This window comes from Oncorhynchus mykiss, chromosome 30, assembly GCF_013265735.2.
Source record: "Oncorhynchus mykiss isolate Arlee chromosome 30, USDA_OmykA_1.1, whole genome shotgun sequence".
Taxonomy (NCBI): Eukaryota; Metazoa; Chordata; class Actinopteri; order Salmoniformes; family Salmonidae; genus Oncorhynchus; species Oncorhynchus mykiss.
In genome coordinates, this window is record NC_050570.1 from 8,765,239 (window position 1) to 8,792,537 (window position 27,299).

General features: G+C 46.2%; 1 protein-coding gene and 1 long non-coding RNA gene across 2 annotated transcripts; one reads left to right on the forward strand and one right to left on the reverse strand.

Annotated features, from left to right (window-relative positions):
- The first annotated feature begins 1,282 nt into the window (after positions 1–1,282).
- Positions 1,283–2,591, forward strand: LOC118945829. Its single transcript, XR_005040987.1, has 3 exons — positions 1,283–1,390; positions 1,663–1,719; positions 2,147–2,591. It is a non-coding gene; the product is annotated as an uncharacterized LOC118945829 (long non-coding RNA).
- Positions 2,592–10,005: 7,414 nt separating this feature from the next.
- On the reverse strand, positions 10,006–27,069 carry LOC110521255 (apoptosis inhibitor 5). Its single transcript, XM_021598708.2, has 14 exons — positions 26,743–27,069; positions 25,768–25,929; positions 25,486–25,579; positions 22,484–22,549; positions 21,415–21,566; positions 20,700–20,906; positions 19,862–19,966; positions 19,654–19,743; positions 17,897–18,081; positions 12,405–12,498; positions 12,193–12,249; positions 11,996–12,075; positions 11,470–11,615; positions 10,006–10,434 (listed from the first exon to the last, which is right to left on the reverse strand). The coding sequence occupies exons 1-14, from the start codon at positions 26,815–26,817 to the stop codon at positions 10,364–10,366; spliced, it is 1,584 nt and encodes a 527-aa protein (XP_021454383.1). The 5' UTR covers positions 26,818–27,069; the 3' UTR covers positions 10,006–10,363.
- Positions 27,070–27,299: the final 230 nt, after the last annotated feature.

Here is a 27,299-nt window from a genome sequence, read left to right on the forward strand (position 1 = left end):
ACAGAATTCCTCCCGAGTTCCCCGAATGACTAGACGAATGAATTTGGGAATAAACTTGTTCTTCTGACGTTGAGTACATTTTGTACTTTACCAAACACACACACATCTTCGGGGACACAAAAGTACACCGTGTTCCCTTGTTATTCGTTTTTTGGTGCGCTTTATGCATAGACCACATATCATGGTGGTCTACTCTTCTCTCCCCCTAAACCCCCTCCAACTGGTTGTCTCTCGCCGCGTTCACATGCTTCATTACATAACGAGGCTTTATGTCTTCCTCCCATCACAAATAAAGACACGGTTCGCTGCACAAACGTCTTCGGTTGAGAACTGAAGTCTATTTTTATTGGCTATTTCTGCATGTTGCAGGTGATAAAAATACACTACAACCCCCATATCGCTTTCAAACCCAAATTCTTTATATACACACTGAGTATACAAAACATTAAGAACACTTGCTCTTTCCATGACATAGACTGACCAGGTGAATCCAGGTGAAAACTATGATCCCTTATTGATGTCATTTGTTAAATTCACTTCAATCACTGTAGATGAAGGGGTGGAGACAGGTTGAAGAATGATTTTTAAGCCTTGAGACAATTGAGACATGGGTTGTGCTATTCAGTGGGTGAATGGGCAAGACAAAATATTTAAGTACGCACGGTTTGTGTCAAGAACTGCAACACTGCTGGATTTTTCACGCTCAACAGTTTCCCATGTGCATCAAGAATGGTCCACCACCCAAAGGACATCCAGCCAACTTGACACAACTTTGGGAAGCATTGGAGTCAACATGGGCCAGCATCCTTGTGGAACGCTTTCAATACCTTGTAGAGTCCAAGCCGAAGATTTAAAGCTCTTCTGAGGGCAGGTGTTCCTAATATTTGGTGTACTCAGTGTATATTCCATACAGTATAGGCTATATCAATCCTCGATCAGCTATAACATCAAAACAACAACTAAAACGATATTACCGAGCCTTTTTTGTCAGAAATAACCAAATAAACACAAATAAATCCCTTTTATATAGATTGGCATAGGGCTGCAACATTTACGCCATGTTGTGTGTTTGTTTGTCTTCTGAGCTCAATCTCACGTGCGATTGAATTTGTAACAACAGCAAATCTTTTTCGATGTATAATTTATGGCGAGGTTGCTGTTTATAGCGAGCTGCGTTTATTCAGTACTGTCACACACGTGTAGCAGCTACTTCCTCGCACTCCTGCTGAAGTTGACATTCTGGCGCTTACTGGCTGCTATATATAGGACTCATCGCCGTGCTGTTACTATTCCCAGCATTGTACATGAGGGGGCGGGCGTTGCTTTTCTTTAGTAAAAGGAAGAATATAAAGTTTTTGTTCACAATGGATGCATTTTTTTCTCCGTGTAGGTACGTTCTTGCCCTGGTGTCTGTTTCGTTTGCATAGCAAACTGCTGCATCGATAAGTTAATCACTTATGTATCAATCACTCGGAATCAAGTAATTATCTGATTGCCGCTATCCCATGGTGCTGAATGGTATAAAACCCTCTCAGTCCTTGTAAAACCATGGCGAGGTCTTATTAAAAAATACATTTATCTGGAGCCTTAAAACATAAGGATATTCAAGTTTCCCTCTAATCAGGGACCCGCCAACCACTCCATGTGTTTGATGTATTCCAGAGCTAGCACACCTGATTCAACTTGTCAAGCAAGCCCTTGACTAAGTAGCTGGTTCAGGTGAGTTTGTTCAGGACTACAACAACATTTCCCGAGAAGAGATTTGGGGACCAGTGCTGTAAGGATAAAGACTTGGTTTCGAAATGAGGGGGTTGGATGCCTATAAGATCAGAACACAAGGCTTTAGAGACGGGGTACTATTGGTACACGACCAGGGCTGTATCCATAAAGCGTTTCAGCGTATGAGTGCTGATCTGGGATCAGGGCCACGTTGTCCATGCAATCTTATTCATTGTGATTTAAAAGCCCAAAACTGATCCTAGATCTACTTTGATATGCTAGATTCATACAACCCCAGGTAGCCAGAGTGGGGAGCAATAGGCTCTATAAGGGTTCTAGTATACACTACCACCATCAATAGTCACATATGTAAACCATTTATTGAATGCTCATTGAGTTTCATGTTTTTTGTTGTTGAATCACCTAGCTCTCCTGCTCAAGTCGACTACTCACTGAGGAACCGTTTCAACGCTCAGTCTTTCTGATGTTTATTCTTCTATTCTATTCCTGGTGCTGCTGCTACGCGCTCCACCTCCACTTCCTGGTTATTTTCGGCAGTGTGTGTTTTGGTGTCAGGCTCCGCGGATGGTGGGTTTGGGAAATACCTGGTCACGATAAATCAGGGGGGAGGTTTAGCTAAGAACATGTCACCCCCTACTGCATGGGAAGGAGAAATGCTTGCATATACGGATGTTAGTAGATACATAAAGTGCCGTGAAAAAGTATTTGTTCTAATTTTGCATTTTTTCTTTTAAATACTAAATGTTATCAGATCTTCAACTCCCAATGGCCCTATGGGGAAAAAGTAATTGCCCCCATACACTCGAAATTGGGTAAAGTGTTATGAAATGTCATGTAATATTTTAAATTGTATATAACTGTCTTAATGTTACTGGACCCCAGGAATAGTAGCTGCTGCCATGGCAACAACTAATGGGGATCTTTAATAAATACAAAAATACAAACAACTGGTTGTGCCACCTTTAGCTGCAATGACTCCAACCAAACACTTCCAGTAGTTGTTGATCAGTCGCTCACATCGCTGTGGAGGAATATAGGCCCACTCTTGCATCCAGAACTCATGGTTCCTTCTATTCTTTACTGCCTCAGGACCTGGATGACTGGCCTTAATAGGAGATAAACATTATTACCATTATCACACCAGCCTCCCTCTGGACCCCCCCATAATCACACCAGCTTCCCTCTGTACCCCCCCCCATAATCACACCAACCTCCCTCTAGACTCCCCCATAATCACACCAACCTCCCTCTGGACCCCCCCATAATCACACCAACCTCCCTCTGGACCCCCCCATAATCACACCAACCTCCCTCTGGACCCCCCCATAATCACACCAACCTCCCTCTGGACCCCCCCATAATCACACCAACCTCCCTCTGGACCCCCCATAATCACACCAACCTCCCTCTGGACCCCCCCCCCCCATAATCACACCAGCCTCCCTCTGGACCCCCCCCCCATAATCACACCAGCCTCCCTCTGGACCCCCCCATAATCACACCAGCCTCCCTCTGGACCCCCCCATAATCACACCAACCTCCCTCTGGACCCCCCCATAATCACACCTGGACCCCCCATAATCACACCAACCTCCCTCTGGACCCCCCCATAATCACACCAACCTCCCTCTGGACCCCCCCATAATCACACCAACCTCCCTCTGGACCCCCACCATAATCACACAAGCCTCCCTCTGGACCCCCCCCATAATCACACCAACCTCCCTCTGGACCCCCCCATAATCACACCAACCTCCCTCTAGACTCCCCCATAATCACACCAACCTCCCTCTGGACCCCCCCATAATCACACCAACCTCCCTCTGGACCCCCCCATAATCACACCAACCTCCCTCTGGACCCCCCATAATCACACCAACCTCCCTCTGGGCCCCCCCATAATCACACCAATCTCCCTCTGGACCCCCCCCCATAATCACACCAACCTCCCTCTGGACCCCCCTGTAATCACACCAACCTCCCTCTGGACCCCCCTGTAATCACACCAACCTCCCTCTGGACCCCCATGTAATCACACCAACCTCCCTCTGGACCCCCCTGTAATCACACCAACCTCCCTCTGGACCCCCCTGTAATCACACCAACCTCCCTCTGGACCCCCCCATAATTACACCAACCTCTCTCTGGAGACACCATTATCACACCAACCTCCCTCTGGACCCCCCCATAATCACACCAACCTCCCTCCGGAGACACCATAATCACACCAGCCTCCCTCTGGACCCCCCCCATAATCACACCAACCTCCCTCTGGATCCCACCATAATCACACCAGCTTCCCTCTGTACCCCCCCCATAATCACACCAACCTCCCTCTGGACCCCCCCATAATCACACCCACCTCCCTCTGGACCCCACCATAATCACACCAACCTCCCTCTGGACCCCCCCCCCCCCCCATAATCACACCAGCCTCCCTCTGGACCCCCCCCCATAATCACACCAGCCTCCCTCTGGACCCCCCCCCCCCCCCCCCCCCCCCATAATCACACCAGCCTCCCTCTGGACCCCCCCATAATCACACCAACCTCCCTCTGGACCCCCCCATAATCACACCTGGACCCCCCATAATCACACCAACCTCCCTCTGGACCCCCCCATAATCACACCAACCTCCCTCTGGACCCCCCCATAATCACACCAACCTCCCTCTGGACCCCCACCATAATCACACAAGCCTCCCTCTGGACCCCCCCCATAATCACACCAACCTCCCTCTGGACCCCCCCATAATCACAACAACCTCCCTCTAGACTCCCCCATAATCACACCAACCTCCCTCTGGACCCCCCCATAATCACACCAACCTCCCTCTGGACCCCCCCATAATCACACCAACCTCCCTCTGGACCCCCCATAATCACACCAACCTCCCTCTGGCCCCCCCCATAATCACACCAATCTCCCTCTGGACCCCCCCCCCATAATCACACCAACCTCCCTCTGGACCCCCCTGTAATCACACCAACCTCCCTCTGGACCCCCCTGTAATCACACCAACCTCCCTCTGGACCCCCATGTAATCACACCAACCTCCCTCTGGACCCCCCTGTAATCACACCAACCTCCCTCTGGACCCCCCTGTAATCACACCAACCTCCCTCTGGACCCCCCCATAATTACACCAACCTCTCTCTGGAGACACCATTATCACACCAACCTCCCTCTGGACCCCCCCATAATCACACCAACCTCCCTCCGGAGACACCATAATCACACCAGCCTCCCTCTGGACCCCCCCCATAATCACACCAACCTCCCTCTGGACCCCCCCCCCCCCATAATCACACCACCTCCCTCTGGAGCCCCCCCATAATCACACCAACCTCCCTCTGGACCCCCCCCCCCCCCATAATCACACCAGCCTCCCTCTGGACCCCCCCCCCCCCCCATAATCACACCACCTCCCTCTGGAGCCCGGCCTGAGACAAATGCAAACTCATCCAATCAGATACACACCCCTCTTTGTATTGTTTCCATCCATGTCATGGTAGTCATGTTGACCTCAATAGGTCGCCATAGTCCCAAGCCCTAATCATTTAATAAGATGTATTCACTTATCTCAGATCTACAGTTCATTGGAACCATGTAATGGGAATGTCAGCCATGGTGGTTATGATGTTCTGACTCCAGGAACAATTTTTACATTCTGGGTTGAAGAGAAAGGGATTCTCTCGACCTGACTAGCAGGGCCATGTTCAATGGGCCGCAACGTTTAATAGAAGAGAAACTGTTAAGTGTCCTTATGGTGGCTCCAGAGAGTGGTTGTGTAGTGGACATGTGTCATTATGGTTCAGAGGGATGTTGTGGACATGTGGTGTGATTTCAAATGGTCACCCTCATATAGATCACAAAACGTAAGAAAACATACCTTATAGAATGCTGAAGAATGGTAAGCATAGTTTGGGGAAAATGTGATGTTCTATTTACACCGTTGTGAAAAGGAGAAAAACATTTCACGAACTGAATGCGTCCCAAGTCTCAAAGCTTCTCATACCCGGATAGAATGCATTCTGCAATGCAAAGAGAATCAAAAAACTTAAATTATTATTGCAGGAGTTCAGGGGCAGGGGGGACAAAATACTGGTCTGTGTTGCCCTCTAGTGGAGGATTTCAGGGTCCATTTGAATACATTTAGAGTGCCGATCTAGGAGCAGCATAGCATTTTATATCATAATGAATAAGATTAGGTTGACAGAGAGGAGACCTGATCCTGGATCAGCACAGCTACTCTGAGATACTTTATAAAAATGGGCCCAATTGTTCAATGTCAAAAGGCCAACAGCAGCCCGGATGTTGATGGCCGCAGCCCGGATGTTGATGGCCGCAGCCCGGATGTTGATGGCCGCAGCCCTGATGTTGATGGCCGCAGCCCAGATGTTGATGGACGCAGCCCGGATGTTGATGGACGCAGCCCGGATGTTGATGGACGCAGCCCGGATGTTGATGGCCGCAGCCCGGATGTTGATGGCCGCAGCCCGGATGTTGATGGCAGCAGCCCGGATGTTGATGGCAGCAGCCCGGATGTTGATGGCCGCAGCCCGGATGTTGATGGCAGCAGCCCGGATGTTGATGGCAGCAGCCCGGATGTTGATGGCCGCAGCCCGGATGTTGATGGCCGCAGCCCGGATGTTGATGGCCGCAGCCCGGATGTTGATGGCCGCAGCCCGGATGTTGATGGCAGCAGCCCGGATGTTGATGGCAGCAGCCCGGATGTTGATGGCAGCAGCCCGGATGTTGATGGCCGCAGCCCGGATGTTGATGGCCGCAGCCCGGATGTTGATGGCAGCAGCCCGGATGTTGATGGCCGCAGCCCGGATGTTGATGGCCGCATCCTGGATGGAACCCTATCCCTTCCTACTTAATGGGGAAGAGAGGGACATTTGGGATGCACACCTGCCTTGCTACTACAAGTAACGTTCCCCAATAAGAAATAACCGCAGACTAGAAATCTATGAACGCTTAAAGAGTATGCTGTGTGTGTGTGTATTGTGAGAACAAATTCAGAATTTACTTTCAGATTGATATCATTATTGTAAATTGCTTATGTGAGTTTGACCTTAAGCTCTTCCTCAGGCTAATTGATCTTAACATCTTCCTCAGGCTAATTGATCTTAACATCTTCCTCAGGCTAATTGATCTTAACCTCGTCCTCAGGCGAATTGATCTTAACCTCGTCCTCAGCCTAATTGAGCTTAACCTCGTCCTCAGGCTAATTGATCTTGTCCTCAGGCTAATTGATACAGCATGTAAAAGAGAGAGCTAGCTGGTGGCCAACACTAGTTTGATTTCAATCACAAGAAAGTTCTTCATTCAGGAGGCTATGATTGATAAGATAATACATTTGATATTAAGTCATTAGCTCAATTGAGAAATCTAAAAAAATAGAAACCACACCTTGACAATATGAACACAATAAACCACCTTGGTATTGATGTTCATCAGTTCGTTGTCGGGCATTTCCTACAAGTCGTCTTCCGCTTCACTGAAAAACGAACTATTCAGATAAAGAGGTGAGGAATTGAAACTACCACCCGATTCTGAATTTTGAGAGGGAGAGAAAGAACCGCCCCCCTCCTCCTCCAACACACGTGTCCCCACATGCAGACCCGTAGCTCCCACTGTGAGCGCGTGTCGAACCGAGCCAGCATGTGTGCGATGCTTGAGCAAGAGAGTCGGCACTCCATCCGGGTGTGTAAAATAAAAGAGCTTTCTTAACAAGGCAGCCGCTATTTTTAGCTCCTTCAATTATTGGGCGCCAGATTCTACTCTCCCTACTTCAAAGCAGTTCTCCCCACTCAGTCCCGACGCTGGGGGAGCTGGAGGGAAAGAAAGGGGTGGTGCAGGAATGGAGACAGGATATATCCCAAATGGCACCCTATTCCCTGTACAGAACACTACTTCTGACCATTATGTAGGGAACTGGGTGTCATTTGGGAGACAAAAGAGGGGGGAAAAAAGAGCACCAAGCAAACCTGACAGGAGAAGAGGGGGGGGGGGGGACTAGGGAGAGTGAGAAGAGAGGAGGGGGGAGAGAGGAAGGGACAGAATAGAGGGAGAGAGAAGAGAAGGGGGACTAGAGAAGAGGGGGGAGAAGGAAAATATAAAATGTGGATCCCAGATAGCAGGGCCTTAGCTAAAATTAGCTCTCCCTTCCTCCCCTCTCCAGTTGATGAAAGGGTCTGAGCCAGGACTAAAAAGAGGGGGAGAGGGAAGGTGAAAGTGGAGGGGAGGAGTCCAGGACAGACCGAGAGGGAGGGAGTGATGAGGAGAGAAGCATACAGGTGTCTATGCTGCCCTTTTCCACTTGTCCTTCTATCACTTTGGGTTTAAAAAGACCCACATCGCTCTGACTACACACAGAAATGCAAACGATTACTTACAATCTATATAGCAGTCATGTTTTCCTGACATAAACACACATAATGACTGGACTGTCTACCATATATTCTGCTAGTCTTTCTGTTGCTGTAAGATTCTGTTCACTCTTAACAAGCCCTTGGAGAGGCCCTGCTATTATGTTGTTCGGTCAAGGCTTCTCCAACAGCTGCCATGTTGTGCTGTTCGTTGGAGGCCTCTCCAACAGCTGCCATGTGTTCGGTGGAGGCCTCTTCAACAGCCGTTTCATCTCTTCCTCTGTAAAGTTTCCATTTTCACCTTGCTGCTGTCATTCTCTCCAAGCCTGGATAGATTACAGTTGGTCAAATAGACGTCAAAAAGCAGATATTGTTTTTGCTTTGAAGCTAACCCCAACCATTACGTTAATTCTCCTAACCTGCTACGAAAAGTAAATTCTGACATACTTTGTATACTATAGTATCTAGTCAAAACCCTGTCCAGGGTGCTGAAGAAAAGGGTTAGGAGGCAGCTTGAGAGGCTTCAGAATCATCAGCAACCTAAGCACAAATGTTTGTCACCTTTAGATAAAAAGGTCACCAGTAATATTTTAGCTAGGAAAATGAAATACATTTAACACACCAATATTATTAAATCTCTATAGAAACCATGTCAAGCCATTCCTTCCTGTGGTGCTGAGGGTGAAAGGGAGTACTTCACTGCTGAATTCCACTGCTGTGGAACTGAGCGGATTGGTTAGGTGGAAGCAATATGTTAATATTTCTACCCAGCAAATCACAAGGCAGGACGAAGCAATCCACCATAACATGAATATATATTAATTCCTCTCAGATCTACAGGAAACAGTGGGATGTCATTTCCTTCAAGATACCTTACTCTTCCTTTGACAGCAAGGTCACTTGGGCTTCAGAAAACACCAGTTCTTTTACAAAAAAAAAGTTAAATCAAATCAAATGAACAAATTCCTAGCAAGTGAAGCTCAATACAAGCTAAAACAGGGGGGTTGTGTTCAGTTGGTCTTTTTTTTGTAGCAACAATTAATAACAGTACATACCAAACATCACATATGTCCCAAATACCACAAGCTTGGAGGTACGTTTGCGGCATTCAGAACAGCACTGGTTGCGTTCAAATCAACAGTTGCTAGGTTTCCTTCAACCTGAATGCACCCCAGGAGTCTGTTTTGTCTTTTGCATTGATTGACTATATAGACGATACACCACCAACTATAAAGCAGAGAACCTACAACACAGGTCAACTTCTGTATACTGCACAGTGAGGAAAAGCTTTGAAGGACCATTTGGTAGAAAAATACTCAGAAATTATTTGATCATCAGACTTGATCAGACTTGATTTCCTTTTTTTTAATCCAAAAGTTTTTAAATAACACGGGGAGAAATATTTAATAAAAAAAATAATAAAAGCATGCAAAACATGAATGGAAAACTCAAAATTGAGACTCTAAACTCATTTAAATTTAGTAGAAAAGTTACTTGGGAGTTAATTCAAATTAAACTTCCAAGTCCTAAATCTGCCTTGGCTGATTCAAAAGACACCCAATGTCCAATAAAACAAATTGACTTTAATAATCATCTATTCGGCATCACACAGCCTGTTTTGCAGAGGAAATAATCTAGTTTTTCCTACCTAAAAATTCAGAATACATTGGTTTTCAATGTAATTGTCTTATTTTTAACAAGGTTTTACACAAACAAAAGGGCGTGGTGGTGGAGACATCAATACAAGTTTGATAAAAAAAATTCAGAGGAAAACATTTCGATTCATACAAAGTAGCGAAGAGAGAAGGCCAATCCAAATCCAAACTCGAAAAAAATTAAAAAGAAATAAAAAGAGAATGCATTTGTCAACAGTTTATAAAAAAAAAAATTTTCTGACAAAAATATCAAATCAGGTACAACTTGTCAGTCTCTGGTTCCACAAAAATACTAATAAAAAACTAAAACCACAAGGATCTACTTGAACAATCGCTTCACCAGGCAAGAGTGTGAGGGTGGAAATGTCAGGTAGGAAAGTCCAAATCCCAGTCTCCTTGAAGTGGATTTACTCTGAGGGCAGGAAACGACCAAAAAAACAACAACTTCCTTTGCACAGGTGTTTAGAGGCGGAGGAAAAAGAACAAGTGGACACAGGTTGAGGAGCGGAGGTCATGGAGACCCCCTTGGTTTACGGCAGGGATCCTGATGTGCTGCAGTTCAGTGTGTGTAGTGTGTGTGTGATGGTGGACTCAGTAGATTCGGCCTCGGCCCCTGCCTCCGAATCCTCTTCCCCGGCCGCCCCTGAAGCCTCCGCGCTGCTCTGGAATCACAAGACGGGCACAACAGACAGGGGATCAGTATGAACAATCATCATAAGGGCCAGGAGATTTTCCTGACTGTTAGACCTGGCCAGGAATAACCTCGGGGCCTTATTTTGAAGGGATCCAACAGCCTATAAAAGGACAAACTAACGGTGTTACTTCATGTGCTTCATAGCTCAAAAGGATCGTAATATGGAGACATTGCCTCCCATTCAGTTGCAGATTTCTCAACTGCTCACATGAAACAGAGGGCTCAGCTTGAAAACAATGCCTGATTTGGGTTAATTAAGCAGTAAGGCACCTCGGGTTTGTGGTATATGGCTAATATACCACGGCTAAGGGCTGTGTCCAGGCACTCCGCATTAAGTACAACCTTAGCCATGGTATATTGGCCATGTACCACACCACCTCGGGCCTTATTGCTTACGGCTAAGGTTGTCCTTCAGCACTAAGCATCGCGGAGTGCCTGGACACAGCCCTTAGCCGTGGTATATTGCCCATATAACAGAAACCTGAGGTGCCTTATTGCTATTACAAACAGGCTACCAACATAATTAAAGCCGTAAAAATATGTTTTGTCATACCTGTGGTATACGGTCTGTTATACCATGGCTGTCAGTCATTCAGCATTCAGGCCTCGAACAACCCAGTTTATAAAGTCTGATATACCACGGCTGTCAGCCAATCAGGCCTCAAACGACCCAGTTTATAACTATCCTATGAACACGGTACATTCTAGCATCAAATCATTAGCATGTGCACCTCGGTCACTCAAGTAGCCAGAAAGGGTGTATGTGGCACAATACACGGTGGAAGTGGAGAGGCTCAGTAGGCCCCCAAAACATGACCACAGTTCAGTCAGTACATCATCTCACCCAGAGTGACTAAGTTACACCAAGAGCATTCTACTTATGTAGAAGAGACAAAATGTCAGACAATATGAGAAGAAAACATGTCTGCGCAACGTCTGTCTTCCACCCGGTGCCCCTAAAACCCAGCTATGGCTCAGTGTGCCGCCCCAGCGCCACCCTCACCGTTAGAGAAGTTGCCGATGGTGGCGCTGTACTTGCCACTGGGGGGGTTGTAGATCTGCCGTGCATCCCTCCGGGGCAGGGGGGGGGACAGCTGCTTCTTCATGGTACTGCCTGCACCCATATCCTCCCCGGACGGGCGCTTCAGACTGTGGTGGGTAAAGAGGGCAAAGGTCACAGTGTTATGACCCCCAGGTGACCTGATCTAATGGTGTTTTATATCTGAAGATTTGCCACTAACAAGTTGCTAGTGTCCCTGTATAATGCATTACAAATCCATTCATCAGTCATTGATATGGGCAGGTCCGTTGAGATGAGACTGAATCCCATGAATGAACATTACACTCCCAATTTACAAAACAGACGGCCTGGCACTGAACTCCCCCCTACTTTGGGAGATCTGAAAACATCTGACCCATTTAGATTTTTGACAGCGTAATGCATCTTTAAGACTGTTAAAGAACACCTCGTCAGACACCCGATATTCTGGGTCACCAGATTCCCCGTGACAACATTGAAAGAGGCTTACGCTACAGCCTCAGCCTTCTGGACAGGCTTCCAGGACAGCGTGACTGTGCTCTTGTACGACGGCGGGTTGTGGAAGAGATCCTGCAGAGAAAGGGGAACAGTAATGAGAATGTCAGCTAGTGTTTCAGGGTCGACCAAGTGCGTTTCAGGGTCGACCAAGTGCGTTTCAGGGTCGACCAAGTGTTTCGAACACCTCACCTTGATCAGAACGTTGATGTTGTTGGTGATCTTCAGAGCCACCACTTTGATCTTGTTCTGAGATGGAAAGACAATATAACCATCAGGGAATACTCACAATAGAAAACGGTCTACGGCGCTTCATTGAAATCAGAACAACCGTGAGGCTTGTCAAGAACAAAACAAGTGACTTATCATTGGAGACCAAAACAACAGCCATGATACATAGCTACCTCTTCGGTCTTCAGTGCGTCTCCAGTCTTGCCTTGCAGGGCAACTCGCAGCTGGCGAATGTACACCTGCAGCCCTCTGGCGAAGTACTGTAATCTGGAGGCAGGAGAGAAAAAACAAACTTGGGTTTATGCACCTTTCAAACCAAGACATTTTTCCTCGCCATCTTCAGCATCCCACCAACTTTTAGTTATACAGTGCCTTGCGAAAGTATTCAGCCCCCTTGAACTTTGCGACCTTTTGCCACATTTCAGGCTTCAAACATAAAGATATAAAACTGTATTTTTTTATGAAGAATCAACAACAAGTGGGACACAATCATGAAGTGGAACGACATTTATTGGATATTTCAAACTTTTTTAACAAATCAAAAACTGAAAAATTCAGTCCCTTTACTTTCAGTGCAGCAAACTCTCTCCAGAAGTTCAGTGAGGATCTCTGAATGATAAATAAATGACTAATGATGATAAATACAATCCACCTGTGTGTAATCAAGTCTCCGTATAAATGCACCTGCACTGTGATAGTCTCAGAGGTCCGTTAAAAGCGCACAGAGCATCATGAAGAACAAGGAACACACCAGGCAGGTCCGAGATACTGTTGTGAAGAAGTTTAAAGCCGGATTTGGATACAAAAACATTTCCCAAGCTTTAAACATCCCAAGGAGCACATTGCAAGCGATAATATTGAAATGGAAGGAGTATCAGACCACTGCAAATCTACCAAGACCTGGCCGTCCCTCTAAACTTTCAGCTCATACAAGGAGAAGACTGATCAGAGATGCAGCCAAGAGGCCCATGATCACTCTGGATGAACTGCAGAGATCTACAGCTGAGGTGGGAGACTCTGTCCATAGGACAACAATCAGTCGTATATTGCACAAATCTGGCCTTTATGGAAGAGTGGCAAGAAGAAAGCCATTTCTTAAAGATATCCATAAAAAGGTGGACCTTTTTAAAAAGCCACCTGGGAGACGCACCAAACATGTGGAAGAAGGTGCTCTGGTCAGATGAAACCAAAATTGAACTTTTTGGCAACAATGCAAGACGTTATGTTTGGCGTAAAAGCAACACAGCTCATCACCTTGAACACACCATCCCCACTGTCAAACATGGTGGTGGCAGCATCATGGTTTGGGCCTGCTTTTCTTCAGCAGGGACAGGGAAGATGGTTAAAATTGATGGGAAGATGGATGGAGCCAAATACAGGACCATTCTGGAAGAAAACCTGATGGAGTCTGCAAAAGACCCGAGACTGGGACGGAGATTTGTCTTCCAACAAGACAATGATCCAAAACATAAAGCAAAATCTACAATGGAATGGTTCAAAAATAAACATATCCAGGTGTTAGAATGGCCAAGTCAAAGTCTAGACCTGAATCCAATCGAGAATCTGTGGAAAGAACTGAAAACTGCTGTTCACAAATGCTCTCCATCCAACCTCACTGAGCTCGAGCTGTTTTGCAAGGAGGAATGGGAAAAAATGTCAGTCTCTCGATGTGCAAAACTGATAGAGGCATACCCCAAGCGACTTACAGCTGTAATCGCAGCAAAAGGTGGCGCTACAAAGTATTAACTTAAGGGGGCTGAATAATTTTGCACGCCCAAACTTTCAGTTTCTGATTTGTTAAAAAAGTTTGAAATATCCAATAAATGTCGTTCCACTTCATGATTGTGTCCCACTTGTTGTTGATTCTTCACAAAAAAATACAGTTTCATATCTTTATGTTTGAAGCCTGAAATGTGGCAAAAGGTCGCAAAGTTCAAGGGGGCCGAATACTTTCACAAGGCACTGTACATTTCCGGCCAACCGACCTAGTAATGATCTCTGGAAAGTTCTGAGTATGAACCGTAGACGTAATGCTGAGGCGGTATTGGCACGCTCTTGGTGGTTGCTAGGCAGCTAACTACTATCATCCTGGCAGTTGTAAACTTTGCGAGGCATGTCACTTCATCCATCTCGTCGCGCTGCCCACCACACACACACACTGTTGTTTCCTCAACCACAACTGGATGGATCCATAAAGACTTACAGTGGGAATAAATATCACTGAATGACAAAGAAAATATGGAAATAAAATAGGCTAATGCAATTGAAGGCATCAAATTGTTGCTTACTGAAACTCCCAAAGTCGGCAGGGGCGGCAGGGTAGCCTAGTGGTTAGAGAGTTGGACTAGTAACCGGAAGGTTGCAAGTTCAAATCCCCGAGCTGACAAGGTACAAATCTGTCGTTCTGCCCCTGAACACGCAATTTAACCCACTGAGTCACTGAAAATAAGAGTTTGTTCTAAACTGACTTGCCTGGTTAACCTGAATTTTCTTTTCACCGAATCGGCGTTTGGATATTGGTTAGGTTGTGGAAATGTTAGCTAAGTTGAGGCGAGTGCTGCTCACAATTATCTTGTCTAGTTGGCTCATTATTTTGCATTGATCAGAACATTTTGCCAGCATGTTATGTAGTTTAACTAACAGATTATTTTGCTGTTCACTCGCTGTCGCTTCGTTAGCCTAGGCCTACTCCCAACCAACATGTGACTCGCCTTAAAGTGATTTTGTTTCACTGAATCTCTGTCTGTATATTAGGTTAATTCTAAATAAGTAGAGGTGGGACAGCTCCATCTATCGCTGCTCAGAAACATTTAGCATGCTATAATGTAGCCTAGATCAGGTAAACGTCTATTATTTTGGCTCAATTGCATAAATGCAACTCCAAAAGCCCGATGTGAAATTTGAACACGAGACTCAAATGATTTTGAAACTATAGAACGGTATTATTTTCTACGGGTATAAATAATGAAGATACTCAACGTGAGACCCTACCCCAGCTCCCTAACAAAACAGAGAGGTTAGGAAAGAGAAAAAGTCATGGACTCGCCATGGGCTCTTTATTTATATGGACGGCAGTTTCACACGTTGCCACGCAGGAAAAATGTATTATTGTGTGTGTCATTTATTCGGTTATATTTCATTATATTCTTAGCCTACTATAAAAATACAATGAGCTCCAATCGGGACAGTGAGGGTATTTTCATCCATATCAGGTGAACCGTTTAGAAATTACAGAACTTTGTGTACATATCATCCCACCCATTTTAAAAGGAACAAAAATATTGGGGCCAGTTAACTTGACTACTTTAATACACAAGTTAACTATTTGGTCCCTTATTCAGATTGGAGGTTAACTTTAAAGTAACGCTAGTGGTCAACAACTCAGACGTGGAAGCAAAACAACTCAAATGTTTAGAATAATGCTTGATTTGTAACTTAAGTTGATGCCTTGTACGTCTATCCATTCATTTTACAGCGTAATTAAAATACGCTTGTATTTAGAATTCCATTTTTCCAACATTTCTTCATGGTCTATTACTGTAAATCACCTACTGGAACAATTCTGTTTATCCTCTGGACTCAGAAAGACAATTCAGATAAAGACAATTTATTTAATTTGAATTCCAAAGTGCTGGAAGTACAGAGCCAAAACAACTAAATGTGTCACTGTCACAATGCTTTGAGCTCACTGTATGATGTGTGTTGACTGTAGTCAGGGTAGCCCAAGTAGGCCTAGTTTGTTGAATCATCAATAAACACCTATTGATTTAATGTGAACGGCTCAGCCATATAGGCGGCACAGACTAGTAACATCATTCAACTCGAAATATGCCATTCTAATTAGAGGTTGACCGATTAAATCAGAATGGCCGATTAATTAGGGCCGATTTCAAGCTTTCATAATCGGAAATCTGTATTTTTGTACACCGATTTGGCCGATTTTTTATATATATTTTTTTACACCTATATTTAATCTTTATTTAACTAGGCAAGTCAGTTAAGAACACATTCTTATTTTCAATGACGGCCTAGGAACGGTGGGTTAACAGCCTTGTTCAGGGGCAGAAAGACAGATTTTCACCTCGTCAGTTCAGGGGACCCAATCTTGCAACCTTACAGTTAACTCGTCCAACGCTATAACCACCTGCCTCTCGTTGCACTCCACAAGGAGTCTGTTCCGCGAATGCAGTAAGCCAAGGTAAATTGCTAGCTAGCATTAAACTTATCTTATAAAAAACAATCAATCATAATCACTAGTTAACTACACATGGTTGATGATATTACTAGATATTATCTAGCGTGTCCTGAGTTGCATATAATCTGACTGAGCATACAAGCATACAAGTATCTGACTGAGCGGTGGTAGGCAGCAGCAGGCTCGTAAGCATTCAAACAGCACTTTTGTGCGTTTTGCCAGCAGCTCTTCGTTGTACGTCAAGCATTGCGCTGTTTATGACTTCAAGCCTATCAACTCCCGAGATGAGGCTGGTGTAACCAAAGTGAAATGGCTAGCTAGTTAGCGGGGTGCGCGCTAATAGCATTTCAAACGTCACTCGCTCTGAGATTTGGAGTAGTTGTTCCCCTTGCTCTGCATGGGTAACGCTGCTTCGAGGGTGGCTGTTGTCAATGTGTTCCTGGTTTGAGCCCAGGTATGGGCAAGGAGAGGGAAGGAAGCTATACTGTTACACTGGCAATACTATAGTGCCTATAAGAACATCCAATAGTCAAAGGTATATGAAATACAAATGGTAGAGAGAAATAGTCCTATAATAACTACAACCTAAAGCTTCTTACCTGGGAATATTGAAGACTCATGTTAAAAGGAACCACCAGCTTTCATATGTTCTCATGTTCTGAGCAAGGAACTTAAACGTTAGCTTTCTTACATGGCACATATTGCACTTTTACTTTCTTCTCCAACACTTTGTTTTTGCATTATTTAAACCAAATTGAACAAGTTTCATTATTTATTTGTATTATATTAAGTTAAAATAAGTGTTCATTCAGTATTGTTGCAATTGTCATTATTACAAATAAATAACATTTAAAAAATTATTCCCCCCCAAAAAATTGCCCGATTAATCGGTATCGGCTTTTTTGGGGTCCTCCAATAAATCGGTATCGGCGTCGAAAAATCATAATCGGTCGACCTCTTATTGTAATCTTTTGAAAATACATTATTCGTTTTGTGTTTTAGGACCTACCAAAAACGATCTAATAGTGAATTTTTTTGTGATGGGTGTTATTCCAACGGATTAATTCAAATACGACGCCCACCCACATCTACTCCCACACTGGACGGCCTGTAGAAAATACTTATCCAGAAAGGAATGTGGTCAAAACAGGACTGTATGAACTAGGTTCTAAAAAACATGGCCAGATAAAAATGACTGGCAACATTCAGTAAAGTCTGTATGCAAAAGGGTACTAGACTGACTTGAAAAATACATTTTAAAAAATACAAATAAAACTATGACTCGGTAAACAATCACTGACATTACTGGCATTCACACGCTACAGTAGACCGATAGAAATTAAACAGAAACGTTGTCAAAACGCAGATGACTGATGAAAATGGGGACCAAAATAAATGTAAATGCCACAACACTTTTCAAAAAGACAAGCGAACGTTGCCAAAAACGTTACGGGGCAAACACTCCTCTACCTGATCTTGAAGTCTTTGAGGCGCTCTGCATTGATCTTGTCAATGAGGAAATCGGGGAGCTTTTTGCCCAGCTGGTGGAAGCTGAAGAGGAGACACTCCACGTAGCTGAACTGCAGCTTGGGCTCGTCGCTCAGTGTGTTCTCGCCGTTCTCACCCTCCGCCTCTGGAGGCAGCGGCATGAACTCCTAGACACAGGGAGGAAGGGTGGAACAGTTAGCCCTCCTACCGGTCCGGACCAGTTAGCCCTCCTACCGGTCCGGACCAGTTAGCCCTCCTACCGGTCCGGACCAGTTAGCCCTCCTACCGGTCCGGACCAGTTAGCCCTCCTACCGGTCCGGACCAGTTAGCCCTCCTACCGGTCCGGACCAGTTAGCCCTCCTACCGGTCCGGACCAGTTAGCCCTCCTACCGGTCCGGACCAGTTAGCCCTCCTACCGGTCCGGACCAGTTAGCCCTCCTACCGGTCCGGACCAGTTAGCCCTCCTACCGGTCCGGACCAGTTAGCCTTCCACCGGTCCGGACCAGTTAGCCTCCTACCGGACTGGACCAGTTAGCCTTCCACCGGTCCGGACCAGTTAGCCTCCTACCGGACTGGACCAGTTAGCCTCCTACCGGACTGGACCAGTTAGCCCTCCTACCGGTCCGGACCAGTTAGCCCTCCTACCGGTCCGGACCAGTTGGCCCTCCTACCGGTCCGGACCAGTTGGCCCTCCTACCGGTCCGGACCAGTTGGCCCTCCTACCGGTCCGGACCAGTTAGCCTTCCACCGGTCCGGACCAGTTAGCCTCCTACCGGTCCGGACCAGTTAGCCCTCCTACCGGTCCGGACCAGTTGGCCCTCCTACCGGTCCGGACCAGTTGGCCCTCCTACCGGTCCGGACCAGTTGGCCCTCCTACCGGTCCGGACCAGTTGGCCCTCCTACCGGTCCGGACCAGTTGGCCCTCCTACCGGTCCGGACCAGTTGGCCCTCCTACCGGTCCGGACCAGTTGGCCCTCCTACCGGTCCGGACCAGTTGGCCCTCCTACCGGTCCGGACCAGTTGGCCCTCCTACCGGTCCGGACCAGTTGGCCCTCCTACCGGTCCGGACCAGTTGGCCCTCCTACCGGTCCGGACCAGTTAGCCCTCCTACCGGTCCGGACCAGTTAGCCCTCCTACCGGTCCGGACCAGTTAGCCCTCCTACCGGTCCGGACCAGTTAGCCCTCCTACCGGTCCGGACCAGTTGGCCCTCCTACCGGTCCGGACCAGTTAGCCCTCCTACCGGTCCGGACCAGTTAGCCCTCCTACCGGTCCCGACCAGTTAGCCCTCCTACCGGTCCGGACCAGTTAGCCCTCCTACCGGTCTGGACCAGTTAGCCCTCCTACCGGTCTGGACCAGTTAGCCCTCCTACCGGTCTGGACCAGTTAGCCCTCCTACCGGTCCGGACCAGTTAGCCCTCCTACCGGTCCGGACCAGTTAGCCCTCCTACCGGTCCGGACCAGTTAGCCTTCCACCGGTCCGGACCAGTTAAGGGCAAAACACTCCATAACCAACATCAGCCTCATACCATGGCACGGTCTGTTTGGTCCATTGGCCTTTTACCAGTCTGATAAACCAGACCGTTACATAAGCTGGTCCAAAATCAACAACTAGATATAGGGATATGCAGTCTGGTGAAAACTCTCCTAACCCCATTAGAAGATATCCAGAGAGATACCAGTATGGTGAAAGCACTCCTAACCTCATGAGAAGGCTGAGCTGCGCTAGGCTGTTACTTACCAGCAGCTTCTCAAACAGCATGGTGAGGTTGGTCTCCACCTTCTCCATGTCTCCACAGAATGGACTCATCTCAGCAAGCAGCTTCAACACCTACACACACACACACACGCCACATATCAATGCTATTGTCCCCGGCATGTTGGAGCCAACATGGAGGACTAGTTGCCTGAACTTTGTACTGTTGGTACAGGGGAGGGTGGTAACTGACCTCCAGCTGAATGTCCAGCTCTGCCACGGGACTGGTCAGGGAGCTGAGGTTGGGCAGGACGTGGTCACAGAAGTAAGTGACGAAGCGGGTGGAATGGACATTTTTCTGGAAGTGTAAAAATAGCTCAAGAAGTTCAAGTTAATTTGTCTCTGAGGAACATTTGTTTTAGGGGGAGGTCAGAAGCTTGAACAAACACGCATAAATAGAAAATAAGTAAAAATGAGACGTAAAGGCAAAAACACAATTAGCATTTTGCAAACAATTACAGTGTGTGTGTGTATATGGTGATAGTAAGCATTGTAAAACAACATTTCCCCCAGTGTGTTTGGTGATACCGTGTGTGTTGTGAGTGGGAGATAAGCAGTTGCTTCAGTTGGTAAGAGTGTGGCACTAGCAAAGCCAAGGTCGCAGGTTCAAGTCCCACAGGGGACACACAAAAATGACTATGAACTCACTGTACTGGAAGACACTAAGTGGAGTATAGTATGTCAGAATGTCTGCGTGTCACTCAGAGAAGAGGTAGAGTATATTATTATGGCCTGTGTGTGTATCACTCACAGAGAAGAGGTGGAGTATATTATTATGGCCTGTGTGTGTGTGTGTGTGTGTGTGTGTGTGTGTGTGTATCACTCACAGAGAAGAGGTGGAGTATATTATTATGGCCTGTGTGTGTGTTATAGTGTGTGTGTGTATCACTCACAGAGAAGAGGTGGAGTATATTATTATGGCCTGTGTGTGTGTGTTATAGTGTGTGTGTGTGTATCACTCACAGAGAAGAGGTGGAGTATATTATTATGGCCTCTGTGTGTGTGTGTGTGTGTGTGTGTGTATCACTCACAGAGAAGAGGGGCAGGGCCTGGCGCGTGCACTGCAGCAGGCGGTCCACAGTGTCAGGGTCAGCGGGGTTCAGGGCCTGCTCCAGAAAGGCCTGCTCCACCACCAGCTCCACCAGCTGCTGCCGTCCACTCATCGTCTGCAGGCCCTTCAGCACCATCAGGATCCGCATCAGCAGCACAAACTCTTCCCCAGTCACGTCCTCCAGCACCTGGGGTTGGAACAGGGTCAACGTGGGACACAGGGTCAACGTGGGACACAGGGTCAACGTGGGACACAGGGTCAACGTGGGACACAGGGTCAACGTGGGACACAGGGTCAACGTGGGACACAGGGTCAACGTGGGACACAGGGCTGGGTCGTGTTCAGTAGGCACAAAACAGAAGAAAACTGACAAAAACTGGGAGGGACTACCAGGACTTGCCCAACAAGAAAGTCTTTTTTTGCTTTGAAGACATTTTGCTACGATGTGCTCTAATGAAAATGACCCAGGAGTCACCGTGACCCACAGGTCACCAGTTACAAATATAACCTACCTCCAACTAGGTGACAGATCCCTCCTACGGAGCTCTTGAATTCAGTTTGTCAATTAATAGTAATAAAAACACATTCTAATCTATCCAAGCCCTCTCACAAAGAGCTCTACTAACCAGCCCCAAGCAGTGAGTTAGTTCACCACACGGATCGTTGCTACCAGAGCAGAGCGCTATGGAACAGACCTTCTTTGTCTCGGTAAAGATGTAGTCCTCCACCTCCTTGGTCATGGCGTCCTCAGGCATGGTCTTCAGCTTGATGGAGAGGAACTTGATGGCCCTCTCCCTTACTATGTCCTCCCCCTGCAGGATCTGAGAGAACAGACCTCCTAGTGTAGCTGAGACAGAATAGAGAAATGCAGGTTGGTTATCCACAGGACATAAAGAGGCTATGCAGAAGTCCTGCCTCTGGGAGGGGGAGCTCGAGACAAAGAAAAGGGTATTATATCCATGTTATGCTCACCTCAACTAACTAGGACAACCCACTAACTAGGACTACCCACTAACTAGGACTACCCACTAACTAGGACTACCCACTAACTAGGATGGTTAATGTAAGGCCTGCTACATGTTTACTAACGCGTTGTTTCAGAGTTCTACACAACAGACGGCATGGAATACAGTCAGGTATGAAAACACCTGGAAAAAAACATTTCCTTTGAACTACTCTTTTCTTTTTAGAGCATTGCACGAACACAAGAGCACGAGGCAGGGCGCCCTGCCTGATCACTAGTGTATACAAGAGCACGAGGCAGGGCGCCCTACCTGATCACTAGTGTATACAAGAGCACGAGGCAGGGCGCCCTACCTGATCACTAGTGTATACAAGAGCACGAGGCAGGGCGCCCTACCTGATCACTAGTGTATACAAGAGCACGAGGCAAGGCGCCCTGCCTGATCACTAGTGTATACAAGAGCACGAGGCAGGGCGCCCTACCTGATCACTAGTGTATACAAGAGCACGAGGCAAGGCGCCCTGCCTGATCACTAGTGTATACAAGAGCACGAGGCAGGGCGCCCTGCCTGATCACTAGTGTATACAAGAGCACGAGGCAGGGCGCCCTGCCTGATCACTAGTGTATACAAGAGCACGAGGCACTGCATCCTGCCTTTTCACTAGTGTATACAAGAGCACGAGGCACTGCATCCTGCCTGTTGACTCGTGAAGTTGTCCGTCATCTCACAATTGAAAACCTACCCATACATGAGAAAAAATATATATAATTGAAATGTTTTTAAAAAAATGGACACTTACCCTTCGCGTCCATCTTGAAGATGGAGACCAGAGCTGTGTTCACTTGGTTGAATTCGGCCGAATCTTCTGTAAACAACAACGTAGAAGAGAGTATAAATATTGGTCCAACAGCTTCCCATATATCCTATTGACACCGACCCAAACACCATGGTATACATAATGTCCACTCCCAGGAGAGTACAAACATTTCCCCTCAACAGGGCACGTGCTACATAGGTTTGATACAAGGTACGAGTGTTGCTCGGTATACCGGTAACATTCCCATGGTAACTGTACATTACCAAAACATCCCAATACCAACAGTTTTAGAATAACGCAGTAACGTTTCATATGATACTACCGATTATTTTCAGCTCTACCGATCTAAAGAACCTGCTTGCACTTGTTATAAAATGTTAATAAATTCAGTTGAATTCAATAACATCCACCTCACTCGTCTGCTTCTCTCCCTCCGTCCACCCCTCACTCGCCTGCTTCTCTCCCTCCGTCCACCCCTCACTCGCCTGCTTCTCTCCCTCCGTCCACCCCTCACTCGCCTGCTTCTCTCCCTCCGTCCACCCCTCACTCGCCTGCTTCTCGCCCTCCGTCCACCCATCACTCGCCTGCTTCTCGCCCTCCGTCCACCCCTCACTCGCCTGCTTCTCGCCCTCCGTCCACCCCTCACTCGCCTGCTTCTCTCTGGGCTTTCCCTGTATATAGTCTTGCAATTGTACTGCTGCTCTTTAATTACTTGTTACTTTCATTTCTTATTCCTATTTTTTCTTAAACTGCATTGTTGGTTAGGGGCTCATAAGTAAGCATTTCACTGAGGTCTACTACACCTGTTGTATTCAGCATTTCACTGTGAGGTCTACTACACCTGTTGTATTCAGCATTTCACTGTGAGGTCTACTACACCTGTTGTATTCAGCACTTCACTGTGAGGTCTACTACACCTGTTGTATTCAGCACTTCACTGTAAGGTATACCTGCTGTATTCGGGGCCTGTGACAAATACAATTTGATCTATTCATCTATCAGTTTTTAAAATGAAATTTAGCCGTGATGGCAAGCGGGATTTTTTAAATGCATTTAACCAGACAAATCAGGTAAGAACAAATTCCTATTTACAATGACAGTCCACCAAAAGGCCTCCTGCGGAGATGGGGATACATTTTTGTTTAAAAAAAATAACATGACAAAACACACATCACAACACTACATTAAGAGGGACATAAGACAACACAGCATGGCAGCAACACATGACAACATAGCATGGCAGCAACACATGACAACACAGCATGGCAGCAACACATGACAACACAGCAGCAACACATGACAACATAGCATGGCAGCAACACATGACAACACAGCATGGCAGCAACACATGACAACATAGCATGGCAGCAACACATGACAACATAGCATGGCAGCAACACATGACAACATAGCATGGCAGCAACACATGACAACATAGCATGGCAGCAACCATGGTAGCGGCACAAAACATGGTACAAACATTGGGCACGGACAACAGCACAAAGGGAAAGAAGGTAGAGACAACAATGCATCACTGCAGTCCTTGAGTCCTCTTATATTTGTTACATCGGAGTAGCGCGGGCAAAGTTGATACATTATATAATTTCATTGCCTGTTATAACTATGGGCACAGGCCAGTCTGAGTAGACTGCAAGTTCGCTGTAACGCAGCCTCCCGTGTCAACTGAGCACAAGCCTAAAACGGGTAAAATTATGACCCATATTACCAGATACACCTTTTTTTCTTTCTACGAGATTCCTTTCTGACAGTTTTATCCCCCTATTATAAATGCATTTCAAATGATTTCCTCCTTGCACTGTCTGTTATGCATCTTTTTATTAACTATTTTTTTTAAATCAAGAATATGTGAAGTATTATTTTCTATAATACTTTGTATAATTTCACAAACCATGTCTTAAACTAATCCGGGGTAACCAATTATTGGTTTGATAACAAACAATGTTGTTCAGTCATGTTACCTAGCTAGCTAACAACCCGGTAACTTGACAGTATGTCTAGGCTAATTTGATTGGCCCAGGAATAAAGGAAAAGGGTCTGCTACTCATGACATGTGCTTCTAAAAAAAAGGAAGGATTCATGTAGGTCTAAACTATATTAAAAACCATTCTCCTTCTGGTGTTACTTCAATTCCGTTTGGTGGATAACATTTTAAAAGTTGGGAGCAGTGTATTTAATATACTTTTTACCCCCTTTTCTCCCCAATTTCGTGGTATCCAATTGTTTAGTAGCAACTATCTTGTCTCATCGCTACAACTCCCGTACGGGCTCGGGAGAGACGAAGGTTGAAAGTCATGCGTCCTCCGATACACAACACAACCAAGCCGCACTGCTTCTTAACACAGCGCGCATCCAACCCGGAAGCCAGCCGCACCAATGTGTCGGAGGAAACACTGTGCACCTGGCAACCTTGGTTAGCGCGCACTGCGCCCGGCCCGCCACAGGAGTCGCTGGTGCGCGATGAGACAAGTACATCCCTACCGGCCAAACCCTCACGACGCTAGGCCAATTGTGCGTCGCCCCGCGGACCTCCCGGGCACGGCCGGTTACAACAGAGCCTGGGCGCGAACCCAGAGTCTCTGGTGGCACAGCTGGTGCTGCAGTACAGCGCCCTTAAACACTGCGCCACCCGGGAGGCCGGGAGCAGTGTATTTATGAGAGAGACGGAAACAGAGTGTGATGAAGGGAGGGAGATGTGTGTTTGTGGGAGAGAGAGAGTAGTGTGTGTGTTTATGAAGTATTAGATGTGTGTTTATTAAGTGAAGAATAAAGAAGGTTTCATGCAGTATTTCCCCTTACTGCCATAATGACACGCAGATCATTATGCATGTATATTCCACTAGGTCACTCCCCCCTCTGTGGTAAAAGCGATATTTGGCCTGGTATCAAAATTAAAATGTTTGTATCACAACAACACTAAGTTACATGTGAAAATGTCTAGGAGGGTTAGCTTAAGAGTACTGTACCTGTCTGGAGAAGCTGGGTGAGGATATCTGCTACCCTGACAATGTTCTCCCCGGCTGCGAAACGGGGGAGCTCTTTGATGGCCTGCCTCCGAATCTACAGGAGGAAAGACGAAGAACCGACAACCGGTAAGCAACAGAGTAGTAGGACTACTGTAACCAGGCATTAGATATACAGCTACTCATTTAAATTGATTGGTTAAAATCGAACTTTTTTTCTTCTCCATTCGGCACAATGGAATTACCCAAATGGATATGATAGTGCCACAGGGATAAAATCCTTACCGAGACGTCTTCATCCTCACACAGGTCAAGCTGAGCGTTGATTGCTGCATCCGCCAGCTCTGGGAAACTGCTGAAGAATTTGGGAATGAACTGTGCTGCCAAGCGCTTCTCTTTAGGACCCCCTTTCACGCCATCAAGGATCACCTGATAGGCATCTTTGTGCTGGAGGACAGATCCAAACAATTTGATACATTAACACGTTTGTAATATTAGGACATCACTGTCAAACATGAATGCAAAAGCTTCCAGTTTAGTGTTGGTCAAAATACTGATTAGACTAGAGATGAGACTTCTGCCCAACAAGCATGCAATACTTTAATCCCTTGGCATTATACTAGCAAGTTGTCAGTAGTAGTAGCTACCTAGCTAACAACACTATAGTAAGAGAGCGCCTTTGATTTTTACATTGTAAATCTAACCAGCATGACAAGTTATAAGTCATGCCATGGCTCAATTTCTTTTTATCAGGAGCTGTGCAAGGCAATCAATAACCCATCTTAGACAATTAACGTTAGCTAGCTATCCGCTATTTAGCTAGTGGGATAGGGGTCAGGTCAAATCAATTGGCTAGCATGAAGCTAGCTAGCGGTCTGTGTTCTCTGTTTTGACTTCGCTAAGCCAACTAAAATGTATTATAAAACATCGTCAAGTAAGTAACTAACTAGTTAACTTGCTTGCTATAAATGTAAATTAGTTCTATGAGTTACCTGGAAAGCTACGATACAAACGCCGGGTAAATCAAGTGAAACAGGATTAGCTAACAAATTAGGCCCATTTTAGCTTGCTAGCAAGCTAACGTTAGTTTAACATGAGATGCTAACTAGCTAGTTACTATACTTTACCAATGTGTGTGGTTCGGCCTAACTTTCACCTCTGGCTTCCACTGCTGTAACTTATTTGAAGAATAAAAAAAATGGCGCTATTCTGGAAGATACTTCAATTACTTAGATAAGTAGTTATCCATCTCCTGCATACCTGGCTCAGATCCTCCGGCTTGGCATCAGCAAGAATCCCATAGTTACGATACAGCTCCTCGATAGTGACCGCCATCAGAGTGCGTCCAACTGCGTGTTGTCGAGATGAGAACACAAACAATATTCCACCGATATGACTTTAAATTCTTCCCTTTGAGTCCAGAATTTCTCCAAAAACATAGACAATATTACGCGCTGTGTATTGGACAAGGGAATGGGGAGAGGAAATTTCTAGAACGCTGCGAATGAAACCCCGTTCTCCGTTCCAACAATGTACACGACTAGCCTTGCTACGACAATTAGTATCAGGAAGTACATTAGTGCGCATGCGCTTCCTTCAGGGACTTACACCAACGTTCTGGAACGCGCGGACAATATTCCTCATCTTCATCTTCCCAACAATACTGTAATTTACACTGTCCGAGTGAAGTTATATATTTGATAACAGTGATGGCAAACGCACATCCTATACATAACATAAGGAACAATGGACCTTTAATATCACTGTATGATAAGTTTTTAATGGCACAGATTTCGGACCAACTCGAGCGCATCCAA

Bases quoted from the DNA above. Each gene is read 5' to 3' on its own strand.
- LOC110521255 (XM_021598708.2), bottom strand. From the start codon at position 26,817: ATGGCGGTCACTATCGAGGAGCTGTATCGTAACTATGGGATTCTTGCT. The intron at 20,907-21,414 runs GTCTGTTCCATA...TTCCAACCCCAG, and splicing joins TCTTTACCGAGACAAAGAAG to GTGCTGGAGGACGTGACTGG. The intron at 19,967-20,699 runs GTGAGTGATACA...TTACACTTCCAG, and splicing joins AGGCCCTGCCCCTCTTCTCT to AAAAATGTCCATTCCACCCG.